Source organism: Myotis davidii, unplaced genomic scaffold (assembly GCF_000327345.1).
Source record: "Myotis davidii unplaced genomic scaffold, ASM32734v1 scaffold205, whole genome shotgun sequence".
NCBI lineage: Eukaryota > Metazoa > Chordata > Mammalia > Chiroptera > Vespertilionidae > Myotis > Myotis davidii.
Genome location: NW_006297573.1, coordinates 6,230,228 through 6,243,429, shown reverse-complemented (window position 1 = coordinate 6,243,429; position 13,202 = coordinate 6,230,228). Strand labels below are relative to the sequence as shown.

At 46.4% G+C, this 13,202-nt stretch overlaps 1 protein-coding gene across 1 annotated transcript in view; it reads right to left on the bottom strand.

Moving 5' to 3' along the window:
- The window catches only part of PTPRO (protein tyrosine phosphatase, receptor type O), an 86,589-nt gene continuing 73,387 nt past the window's right edge, over window positions 1-13,202 (bottom strand). The window contains exons 22-26 of the mRNA XM_015570181.1: window positions 12,895-13,017; window positions 9,792-9,946; window positions 5,876-6,011; window positions 1,366-1,485; window positions 1-104 (exon numbers count right to left, since the gene is read on the bottom strand). Of these exons, the coding sequence (XP_015425667.1) occupies window positions 1,381-1,485; window positions 5,876-6,011; window positions 9,792-9,946; window positions 12,895-13,017 (519 nt within the window). The 3' untranslated portion in view covers window positions 1-104; window positions 1,366-1,380. The remainder of the gene's footprint in view (window positions 105-1,365; window positions 1,486-5,875; window positions 6,012-9,791; window positions 9,947-12,894; window positions 13,018-13,202) is intronic.

The following is a 13,202-nucleotide window of genomic DNA, read 5'->3' as shown; positions in this document are numbered from 1 at the left end:
CTGGGCCACATATTACAAAGCAGGGGCTCCTCTTAGCAAAATGGCTAGCAGGAGCCCCCAAAACTCTGGAAGCAAGGGAGGATGGGCGCATACCGTGTCCTGTCCTGTGGATGAGAGAGAGAAACAGTAAGCAGGCTGGGAGGGCAAAGCTGCCCATCAACAGCCCTGTGGCCGGACGTACAGCCCCTTCCTCCCACTCTACCGCTTGCTCTCATTACATTCACCCCCAGCCTGGGCAGATGGGTGTGCAGCTTTCTCTGTGTAATTCCTACTTTCTGTGAACTCTGTGTCTCTGACCCTCTCTCCCTCTCCCTGCAAACTTCTCTCTCTCTCTCTCTCTCTCTCTCTCTCTCTCTCTCTCTCTCTCTCTCCTTATTCTTCTTTAAAAAATACATTTTTATTGATTTCACAGAGGAAGAAAGTGGGAGAGAGGGATAGGAACATCAATGATGAGAGAGAATCATTGATCGGCTGCCTCCTGCATGCCCCCCATTGGGGATCAAGCCTGCAACCCAGGCATGTGCCCTGACTAGGATTCTAATCGTGACTGCCTGGTTCATAGGTTGATGCTCAACCATTGAATGGCCAGGTTCTCTTTCCTTATTCTTTATCCTTCCTGCCTCTTTGTGCTTTCTGTCTCTTTCTTGATGGATATAAAGGCATGATGCTAGTCCAATCCTGCTACCCAGTGGTCCATATACTACTTCTTCCACATTTCTCCCACAATGCACCCTGTCCTCTCCCACCCAGTCCATGGTCCTGCCCCCTTTTGTACATTCAGACACAGTTCACACTCTGCTTACTGAGTTGAATGGGAAGATTACTTGTTACTTGAACCAATTACTCAAACAACTAAAATCTGACCTTCTAGTCAAAATTTGAGCACATGACATTGAATATGTTACTAATGTATTCAGGACGTTCTCCAGTAAGTGCTTATAATGGGTAAGATCAAGGTGTTTCTCGACTCTACTATCCTGAACTACTATCAATATTTTCTCCTTTGGGGTGTTCACTCCAGCTCATGTCTTCTTTGTAGTCCCTTTATGACGCTTTTGTAATCAATAAACTACTTGCACAAAATGTCTACATAAATCGGGTGGATGATTATATCCTGATGTTACAGGCACAGAGCCAAAATCAGTAATTTAAGGTTCAGGGTGGAAGGGATGGAGGTCAAATCATCATGAGCTGCTGAAGTGCCTTCATGTCACGCCCACCAACCCGGCCCACTGAAGCGCTAAGGTCTGCTACAGTGCCCGCCTCTCCCTGCGCCCACCTTCCCTGACCACCTCTGTGGGGTCAGAGTCTGCCTTTCGCTGTAGCCCATCATGTCCCTCCCACGAAGGGCACTTCCCTACTTACTGCTCCGGATTCTGACTAGGACTTGCTGACATTCTCGTAGATGACGTCACTGATGCAGAACTGCTGCTTCTTCTTCGTCCATATCAGCTGCACACACTGATGGATGAAAATGTACTGCTCCTGCAGCAGAAGCCAGGACACGTGTCAGAGCAAGATGTTGTTGTACAAATATGTGCAAAGATAGTATGCTGATACTATGACAGTGTTAAATATTATGACCTGATGTCAAAGGAACAAATTTTTATTAAGTAGGAGACAATTTTATAACTAGAAAATCTAAGGGAATCAACTGAAAAAATATTTTGAATAATAATAGAGCTAAAAGCAATAAATATTTAATGTCTATATGATGGACTATTTTGAAAAAAAGTCTATTACCTCTTAATATATCAAAATAAATTCCAAGAAGTTTAATAAATCAAACTTACAAAAATATAAAGGAAAATATAGGTTAATTCCTATATTCTGATTACTTTATGAAAGGGCTTTCTAAACTTCAAAGCCATGGAATAAATTAGAAATAAAACTTTCAACCTACTGTATGTTTTTTTAAAGTGATAAGTCATTTCATTGTGAACACAGATCCTATATAATAAAAGGCTAATATGTAAATTGACCGAATGGCAGTTGCTATGATGCGCACTGACCACCAGGGGGCAGATACTTAATGCAGGAGCTGCCCCCTGGTGATCAGTGTGCTCCCACAGCGGGAGCGCCACTCAACCAGAAGCCTGGTGAGTGCAGAGGTGGTGGCGGGAGCCTCTCCCGCCTCCACAGCAGTGCTAAGGACTGCTGAGGGTTCCCGACCTGTGAGAGGGTGCAGGCCAGGCTGAGGGACAACCCCCCCCCCCTCAGTGCATGAATGTTGTGCACTGGGCCTCTAGTAATAGCAATAAAGTGGAAAATAATCTAATTTTATATCCTATACAAAGAAGAATGGTTTAAATAATCAATGGTATGTCTATAATAAAATATCCAGTCTTTAAAATAAAATTTATATAATTTATATAATTTTGGGCAATTTGGGATAATACACATAGGAAAATATTAAGTGAAAAAGCAGAATTTAAAATTAGCATATGGACACATAGTCTGTGGGCATAATTGTGTGAAAGTTATACTTGAAGGAAGGCGGGATGAAATGTGCTGAAATATTGAGAGTTGCTGTCTTTGTAACATAAAATCAAGATAACCTCGTGATCTTTCTCCTTCTTCTTTATTGCCCAGACTTTCTCCGTAAGGAATAGCATTAGAAATAACCTTTCCATCAGAACCAGTCAAGATGTTCCTAGGATCTTGAGCATTTTGTATGACAACTTTAAACAAAGGGTAAGGTTAAGACTTCGAACCTCACTGGGTTGATTCTTCAGCCTCACCTGTGTTTTTCAACGAGATTGGGAGAAAATATAGGCCCTTATTTAGTGGTAATATCTCATCAATAACTGAGCTACCCGCCTCTCCTTATTATACATCACTCCGTGGCTTCCAGGGCTGTGTCAGCACTGGGCATAATAAGGCAGAGACCTGGTCACCTGGTTTCTCAACCCAAAACTGACCAGTGGCCAAACTTTGCCTAAAAAAAAAAAGGAGCCAGACCACAGGAAAAGTAAATAAAGACTATTTATGGGCAGGTCCCTGAGGTCCCTGAGAAATCTAAGCTCCGATCAGGACAGGCTACAAAAGCAAAGCCCTACCTGACCTCCAGCGGAAGCCCATTAGAGGAAAATCAAACAAAGCATTTAGTAAAAATAGAAGAGAGCCCCAGGGAGGTGCATGTTCTCCACACGGCCCACTTCACAGTTGGAAGCATTGCCTAGATTTGCCATATCACAGAATGTGTGCTTCACGGCAACGGCAATTCATGAACGTTGTCATTCACAGTGTACAGACGAGGAATGGAGCTTGAGAGGCAAAGCGAGTTGTGCAGTGGCCATGCGGGACCCAGGCCTTCTCCAGGGGGCTGGCCCGACAACCCTTCTCTCTTTACCCTTTGCTGCTCTGTGGAGCGGCCATGGGAGGGGGTGGGGGGTCGGGGGAGGTTGGTCAGGTGAGAAAGGGGAAGAGAACATGTTAACAATAGTCCATGCCACAGGTTGTGTGCATCTGAGGACCTGACCCACATAATCAGTTACGTCTACTCTTTGTATTTATTTGTTTTTTGGGGGAGAGGATGGCATCTCACCCCGAGCCTGACTGGGGCTATGCACCTTCTGTTTTTGTGGGGGGTTGAAAGTACTTAACTTTATTTCCGCTATTTTTAGAAGGGGGTTGGGTGATAGAATCCAGGTGATGGGAAGTAACGGGATTCTAGTACACAATACATGCAGGTGGTCGATAGATATACACAGAGCCAGAAATCAGCTGGGGATCATTCCGGCCTCTTGAAAATCGTTAGTGTCACAGGGTGCCCTAGGATGAGAAAGCTAAGAAAATCGTGTTCCACTCTGCTCTTCACTTACTCACAGCAGCAAAGTAGAAGGGAGCAGGACTGGGCTGTGAATGGGCTCAAGGAGGATGCTAGGAAAATCCTAACATTCAAAATACAGGTCGCATCGCAAAGAGGGCCACCACGAGGAAACACAAAGGGAAGTGGACAAGATGTTGCAACATAAATAAACAACTGAACTAGAGGAGACCTGCTGCAAAATCCCGAGGGAACTCCAGGATGAAGCTGGAACACTTGGGGAAAATCAGTAACCCGGGGTGACCTCACCTCTTTTGCTGACTTTGCATTTTCCCACCAGAGTTCAGGGAAGGGATATCGTCCTTAAAAAAGACTGTTTCCCTAGAGATGGCAACTTAAAATGCTGCTGTCAACAAGGAAGCCAAACATTCAAAGTTTGGGGCAAGAAAGTTAGGGGGGAAGCAACATTTTCTCAGCCTTGCAGAGAGGCCCATGGCCGACCGAGTGCTGCGTGATTACCACACCTGGAGAAGATCCCGGCGTGGAGTCAGATGGAGGGTCTGCCGGGGAAGGTAGTATTTAAAAAGGGATTAAGGTCCTGTACTGGGAAAGTCAAAAGCAAGCAGACTATAATCAAAGTCTATAAAGTTCTAAAAGCTATAAATTAGGTCACTGTGGCAGACAACTGATCAAATCCAAAATACTTAAAATAAGGAGCCGCCCTTTGAAGCTGGGGATTAATACACACATGGGGAATTATAATCACATATTAGGATATTTAAATTATGGAAGCGAAAGCCAAAACTATGGACTGATCCATGAAGCACTGTTTACTCATTAGGTAGCAGGCTTCTCTGGGAAGTCAGGGCCTTTAAACAAGGCCACATTCATGTCCCCACAGCAGGAGAATCCAAGGCGGCAGGGTTGGGGCAGGAGTGGGTAAGGAAGTGAGGACACATACGTGAGGACTTGCTCATCACGCGTGAGAGCTGAATGTGAATGGGTTGCTTTTCCGCAGTGGCATGATCCTGCTTTGGCTCAGAAAGAAACACACTGGAACGATTGTGCCAAGCCTTGCTCCGATGGGAGCGGGGATGCAGGAGAGAAGTCAAAGGGATGGTGAAGGAGAAACCCTCCCAAGCCTTGAGGCCTAAGCCATTACTGCAGGCTTTTGGGTTATACTGACATCTAGTGGTGATTCACATGAAAAGCACGAGGAAGACCAAGGCTGCATTCAATTCCTTGGAACTTGAGTAAGAAGTCTGGCCAGGATGTGTTCTACTCTGTTCCGCCCACACAAACGCCTTCAAAAAAAAGAGATGACTCTACACCTGAAGCTGAGAAGCTTCGGGTATGGCTGGGTGACTGGGACTGTGCACAAGCGATGGTGCTTGCTTTTTGAGGCCCACGCAGGTGCACACCCACTGTGGCTGTGAGGTGGTGCGAGTCTGTCTGCTGACCCCAGGCTGCCACTCCAGCCCTTGGGCATTCCCAGACTTCCGGAGGAGGGGACCTGCGGGTGGTGGTGGGGGAGGGGGAGGAGGGACGGATTTTTCTAGGCATGCTGCCATGTTGTTACAATGCTAAAGCCATTCATTTAGGTCAAGGGAAATGGACGTGTTGGGAGTTTGGAGATCCTTAAAATCATAAGGGGGACAGAAAGCATGAGTCCAACCCCTGACCATTATCTAAAGTGAACTGGGACAGACACTCACATGGTGGACAAACTAGTGACAAACTTTTGAATGAAATCTAGCATTTCAAATGCAGGTGAGATCATATCAGTCCCACAGCATCCACTCGGTGGCATGTCCCCAGATTGGCTGCCCTGAGCTCTCACCCTGTTCAGAGAGACCTTCGTCTATTACGGATAGATCCGTGTGCTCTGAGTTATAAAGGGCACATGGCACCAATAGAAGCGCAGGCACTGCACACTGAACCGATTTTAGAAACGAATACCTGTTTCTCCTGGACTGTGAAGCCGTTCGAATGTGCACAATAAGACACTGGAAATAGCAGATGCAAGACTGAAACAGGAGGTGAAATAGTAGGAAGTTTTTTTCAGTCAAGGTCAAATTTATAGATCCCTATTGATTACATCCCTACCTCTGTCTGTACCATGGACATCCGGTATGACCTCATTTCTGACACCAGCCCTAAGATGTCCACAAACTCGTGCTCCCGAATGTGCTGCAAGAGCCTGTCCAGGGCGATGAACGTTCCCGTCCGGCCGACGCCAGCGCTGCAAGAGTGTGCAGACAGCAGGTTACTCACACAGTGCTTCCACATGGGGGAGGGGGGAACAAATTGGCGATCAAAAAACAAAACAGGTAGCACCATTGAGAAAAAAAAGAAGACTAAACTCCTGAGAATGTTTTCCACTTCATTTTAACATGCAGTTGTGGTGGGTGTGTCTTCTAATATCACATTTGACTATCACTGCTGCTGCTCTTCAAGAGGTATGGGTCTGGTCCAGCCAGAGTGGCTCAGTTGGTTGAGCATCATCCTGTGCACCGAAAGGTTGCCGGTTCAGTTCTTCATCAGGGCATATACCTGGATTTTTCGATCCCTGGTTGGGGCATGTATGAAAGCAACCACTCAATGTTTCTTCTCTCTCTCTCTCTCTCTCTCTCTCTCTCTCTCTCTCTCTCTCCTTAAGAATGTCCTCAGGTGAGGATTAAGAAAAAAAGAGGTATGGGTCTGCACTAGTCTGGGCCACACCTCTCTCCTCCACCTGGAGCTCTCTGCTTCCTGAGAAAGGTAAGAAGTGCCCATGGGGCTGGTGAGAGAGCTGGTTCCTTCCCTCGGGGAACTCGACACATAAACAATTTCAGTCTCCTGAGCAGCCGCAGAGTTAAGCCCACACCCAGCTCAGAAGTCTAGCTGAGATGCCCACTCCTCAGCTCCAGCTCTGGGGCCAGACCCATTTGTGGGCCTTCAACCCTGGGTTGAGTTCACCATTCCAGACCTTCCTTCCAGCACATCTCCCTTCCAGTGAGTTCTAACCTGTTTCCATCCCCCAGTAACCCTTTAGGTAGTTGCCTCCAAATCAAATTTAATATTTGGACCCCATTCATTACAGCCCCCGAATCCTAGTGCCCAGAGAGAGTAGAGGGAAGTGTGATTTGTGCTGACCAATTGCCCAGCACAATGGTTCATGTTCAGTCAGCCCTTCTTTTCTTCCAGTCATGCAGACGGTAGGGCCAAGTATTTTCAAAATCTGAAGTATCGTATGTGAGAAAAGAGGAAGCCAAAATTGATTTCTATGCAGAACTGGCTGGGAGAGAAATCCAACAGTAAAAGCCTGTAGCTCAGAGCCCTACTTTGCTTTTTGTACTGGACAACCCTGCTCACCCAGGACTTATCTGTCGTTCTTCCCCTGTGTGAACACTTGTAAAGTCACATCCAGAGTTGTCTCTGCTGTGAAAGGAACCATGAGTTTGACCACATGGTTGAGCAGCTTCATTTTCGGCTCTTGGACGGAGCCATTGTGAGACTAGATCATTTTCATTTGGTGAAGCAAAGTTTTTAACCTGTGAATGCCTATGGTGGACTGATAGCAAGGGTCCTTTCCCTGGTCAGAAACTTGATAGCCTTAGAAGCATTTTTCTGTCCAGGGAGACACATCACATGCTTCTCTCTCTCTCTCTCTCTCTCTCTCCCTACTCATTCTAGTTCACAGAGGCCCTGGTGCTAGGTAGGTCCAGGATTATAGATCTACTAGAGGCCCAGTGCATAAAAATTTGTGCACTGGGGGGGGGATGGGGGGGGTCTCTCAGCCTGGCCTGTGCCCTCTCGCAGTCTGGGACACCTCGGGGGATGTCCACCTGCTTGCTTAGACCCACTCCCCAGGGGATTGGGCCTAAGCTGGTAGTCAGACATCCCTCTGACAGCCGGGAGCTCTAAGGGGATGTCCACTTTCCAGCGGGGAGCAGGCCTAAGCTGCAGTTGGACATCCTTAGCAGTGCTGAGAAGGTGGAAGAGGATCCCACGACCACTGCTATGCTGGCAGCCATCAGCCTGGCTTGTGGTTGAGCAGAGCTCCCCCTGTGGGAGAGCACTGACCACCAGGGGGCAGCTCCTGCATTGCGCGTCTGCCCCCTGGTGGTCAGTGTGTGTCATAGTGACCAGTCATTCCCAGTTGTTCTGCTGTTAGGGTCAATTTGCATATCACCCTTTTATTATATAGGATAGAGGCCTGGTGCAGGGGTGGGGGCCGGCTGGTTTGCCCTGAAGGGGGTCCTGGATCAGGGTGGGGGTCCCACTGGGGTGCCTGGCCAGCCTGGGTGAGGGGCTGATGCCTGTTTCCAGGCTGGCCAAGCCCCACAGCGTGCACCCTCACCCCATGGGGGTGTGGCAGCCTGGGTGAGGGGCTGATGGCTGTTTTCAGGCTGGCCATGCCCCCCAGTGACCCAAGCTCCCAGCCTCTCCTTTTTTTGCAGGTATCTGAGATTTATTTATCTTCTATAATTGAAACTTTGTAGCCTTGAGCAGAGCCCAAGTCTGGCTGGAAACGTGGGTTGCTCCTGGCAACCCAGGCTCCAAGCCCCTCCTTGAGCAGAGCCCAGGGTGGCTGGAAGCAGGTATCTGGGATTTATTTATCTTCTATAATTGAAACTTTGTAGCCTTGAGCGGAGTCCAAGGCCAGCCAGGGAAGGTGGGAAGCTTGGCTTCCTCCATTGCTGGGGGCAACCCAAGCTTCCTGCTCGCTCCAGCTCCGTGGCTGCCACTATCTTAGTTGGGTTAATTTGCATAGTCGCTCTGATTGCCTGGTGGGTGTGGCTTGTGGGTGTAGTGGAGTGATGGTTATTTTGCATATTTCTCTTTTATTAGTGTAGATTTGCTTAGGTTGACATGGCTGCCAGTGCTTTCTCTAACATCTTTATTTTACTTCTATCTCTGATATACAATATGAGCATATTTATAGCCCCTGCTCTTCAGAGATTGCATAAAAATTTTACTAAAATATGTCACACCAATGGATTTTGGTGAAGCTTTGCTCACTTGGTAAGAATAAAGCTTACATTCAAAGATAATTCTTTTGATAAGGAATTAGCAGGGTCCTTGATTTTTGCTAATACAGTAGGTCATAAAGACCCCTTTCATTTGAACTATCTGGAAATTTAAAGGCAATCTTGAAAAGCAATCATAGCAACTCTGTTTATTTCAATGAGCTGAGCATTCTCATTTCTTCTTTCCCTCACCTGGCTTTTATGTCTGTTTATATTATTCTGGGCTGTGGTTAGCTATTTTTAACTTGAGCTTGCATTTGGCCATGTTATAAACCATCAGAGTCCTTGACAGGATAGGATAAGACCATGCAGTGCTTAAAGTCATGGCCATGGAGAATGCCTGAACCCTAACTCCTCCAGGTTTGAGTTGCATGAACTTGTGTGAACCCTTTAACCTCTCTACTCCTCAGCTTTTTTCATTCTAAAAGGAGAATAATAATATCTATCTTAGAGGATATAAATGGCTATATTATAAGTAAATAACATGTCTAGGAAGACCTGAATTAATCATAAAATTTTTTTAAAAAATCATAATTTATTTTATTAATTCAATCTGATCAGGAGTTAATGGATGGGTGGACCTTTTCTTTCTTTTTTTGATTTTAGTTTTGTTAAGAATTCTATTATTTATTTATTTTTCTTTTTACAAATTTTTATTGTTGAAAGTATTACAGATGTCCCCTTTTTTTCTCTCATGACCCCTTCTAGTGTCCCCATCCCACCCCCAGCCTTCACCACCCTATTGTCTGTGTCTATAGGTAATGCATAAACGTATATAAATTATTGGTTAATCTTCTCCTCCCTTTTGCCCCCCCCCTTCCCTCTGAGATTCGGCATTCTGTTTCATGCTTTTATATCTCTGGACCGATTTTGTTCGTTAGTTTATTTTGTTCATTAGATTCCACAGATGAGCGAGATCATGTGATACTTGTCTTTCTCCTACTGGCTTATTTCCCTTAAACAAAACCAAGCTCGTGGTGCTTAACAGAAACTGCATTTGATGACGGTACCTGCAGTGCACGATCATGGGGCCTCTGCTCTTGGCAGCTTGCTGTCGGACCACGTGCACGAACTGCAGGATGCTTTCTGCAGCGTTGGCCGTGGGCACACCGTGATCAGGCCACGCAGTGTAGTTAAAATGCGTCACGTCCTGCATCTCGTCAGCCTTTAGGAGAAAAGGCAAAGCAAGCATTAATCTCGCAGCCCCCTGGCAGGAGGGCCTAGGTTGCCACTGCAGCTCACATGTGAATGGCACAGGAAGGTAAAGCCACATTCCCCTCCTGGTCTGAATACTTCCCTTTCCAGATCTGAGCATTGTGTCTGGCACAAAGCAGGATCTGGAAAAAAAACATACTCATGTATAAAGCTTCAAATAGTAGGATAAATGGGCTAATCCAGGCCTGTGTAGAGATAAGAGTTTAAGCAGATTAGGGTTTGCATCCTAGCAATTTAGCAATTGCATCGGCTTTGGCCAATGAGTTAAACACTGTGGAAGGTGCTCTTGGTGCCCCTTGGGTCCCCCTTCCCAGCGGCTGCCAGCAGCATAGAGCTGCACCCTTCTCAGAGTTGTCCCCCATCCGGGGGAGCTGCCTTTCTGGAAAATGCCCAAGACCTTGTGTTCTACTGCTCCAGGCATTCTGCAGCTAACTGGTGGCTGATAACGGGGCACAAAAAGCCAGCGCCATTATGGCAGATGGAACAACTAAATCTAGGGTGCCATTCATTCCCCAACACCCTCCCTGGGACCTGGCTGACGCTAGACTTCAGCTGAACTCCTAGCTGTGTGAGACTTCTTCCTTGTTCTGTCCTATCCTGCATTCCTTGTTCCCTAAATCACCTATTTAACAACCCCGGTCTTGGTCTTTGATACTAGCAGGCTTGACCCAAGGCAAACTCACTAATACCAGTGTTCTCATATCAAAAAAGGGTCTTTTCAGATGTTGCAGGATAACCTCACCTGTAACAGGGCTGTTGTGGGGATGCAGTGTGCTCATGTTTGTGAAGGACGGTACCTCTGAGCTACCATTATCGTCACCACTTCTACATCATTCCTGCCATCACTGCAGCAGCCCAGGGCACTCAGACAGTTGGTTCTGGGAATCCTTGTATGTGGGAATGTTTTGTATATTTGTCCTGTTCAGATTAACTAATAGGTCAACTCTACAGGTGTGGACAAAAGTATGTTTACTGTGCCATTGTGACATTCTTTTGAGTTAACAGAGCTACTGCAATAATCATAACCTGCATGCCTTTTTCCGTATGAACAACTGTAAACCTATTTTTGCCTACCCCTGTATTGTTCCCTCTGAACTGAGCAAATGTTAATTAGGATGTGGAGCCTTCAAATGTCACTCTTTTTAGTCCCCACTAAATTATCAGCATAAAGATTTATTTTGCTCTTGTTATCAATATTCCAAATCCAGGCCTCACAAGGAACTAATTCATCCCCCTTCCCTCAAACTTGGTCAGAGCCCAGCACCCACTGAGTGGATGAAATACTCTATCATCATTTGGACGAGTTTGGCCTGGCTGTGAGTTTGGAGCTAAAGTTTAGGTTCAGGTATTAAAGAGAAATGAATTCTAAAGAGTCAGTGGTCTTGGGTGGAGTAAAATTTGTATAAATAGAAATAAACGCATAAATGAAGTAGATTAACAGATATGTAATAAGATGTGTGTAAATATAACAAAGTCAGCACTTACTAGACCCTCTGTCCCCTTGGCACCTAAGGCCATACACCCTCCGCTGTACGCAGAGCCTCCCTCACTGCGGCTCTTTCCTAGACACATGGAGCCGGAAGTCTGCAAAATGCTGGCTGCCATCACTGCTGTCTACAATAAGTATGGCAAGAAAGTAACCCAAGCATAATAAAATGTGCATAATTATTCAACACCATGAGGGTTTAAAGATACTCAATCACTACATACTTTTAGTTGCCCAGAAAAGTTCATGAAAATGCTCATTCTTTTCAAATGCGGATGGCAGGCTTAGCACAAAGATTTGAACAGTGTTACATATTACAGTTGATCTGAAAATGTATGCAGCTGCCCTAGTAAAATAGTCAAGATCCTTCAAAAATAGGAAAAACTTAAATCAGTCACTAGGAGCAAGGCAGGGGACTTGGTATCAGGGTGACCCCTGCCAGCTGAACAGCAAGGCACACACCAAGGGAGCGAAGGGGTTAGTGCTGTTGTTTTTTTCTCCAATTCTTACTCAGTTCATGCCAAGTTTGAATACAGCAGGGATGTATTCTGTGGATGATGTCTGCACCTCGCCTGCACATGAACCTACTGTACATGCTCCAAGCCTGTCCTTAGAGAGGTGGCAGGAGGAACAGGCTGTGCTGACATCCTAGCAATCAGAAATCAGTGGCATTTCAAAAGAGATGTGGAACCATGATTAATAATGTCCTGAAGTGCCCTCACCAGTTTGGCTCAGTGGATAGAGTGTCGGCCTGGAGACTGAAGGGCCCCAGGTTCAATTCTGCTCAAGGGCACATGCCTGGGTTGCGGGCTCAATCCCAAGTAGGGGGTGTGCAGGAGGCAGCCAATCAATGATTCTCTCTCATTGATATTTCTATCTTGCTCTCCCTCTCCCTTCCTCTCTGAAATCAATAAAATAAAAATGCCCTGAAGTACCTTTGAAATAATAAAAACCAAACCAGAATAAAATAAGGGGAAAAAAACAAAACAAAACAAAAACTAAACTACTAAGTCATGGTTTAAGTGTTTAATTTAAAATGTAAGTGAGCCTTGCGTATGCTAATTATACTCACATAAGGTTAGTAAAAGTCATGAGAGCGTGCCCCTCCTCAGTCAGGCCTGGGAGCAAGGCCCACACGTCTTCTATTGCCCTGGATAACCTGCCATGGGCAGGGCAGTCTCTCCCCATCCCCTCAGGCCCTGCAGGCCAGCATTTCATCCCACCAGGCTCCATGACATGGGGAACAAGGATATTGAATGTGGGCTTTTCCTCTTGAAGGAAGCAGTGTTGCGAAGCCTGAAGTGCTCATGGTCTTGTTGATGGTGGGTTGGTCTCCTGACACCTGGGGGCGGGGGGAGGGGGAGGTTCCCTCAGCCTGGGGACAGCATCTGACCTTGTGCTTCGTGACTTACATAGATGATCCGGAAGTGTCTGCAGGCCCAGTCATCCTGCTCTTCCTCCGAGATCATCTCCACGGTGATGTCTCCGTAAGTGATGGGCTCTTCCGTGAACGGCCAGTAGTGGTCACATTTCACCTGAGGTGGAAACCACACAACATGTTCAAACCAACAAGCCGGGGGAGGCATGAAATCTGTGCTCTTTTAGGGAAAACGAAAGCACCTGTGTCTGAAGAAGTGTGTGTGACACTGTGAGGTGAAATAGGAAGCAAGAGCAGGTTCTGTGCGGGTAAGCACTCCATTCACGGCGGTGCGGTGCGGGT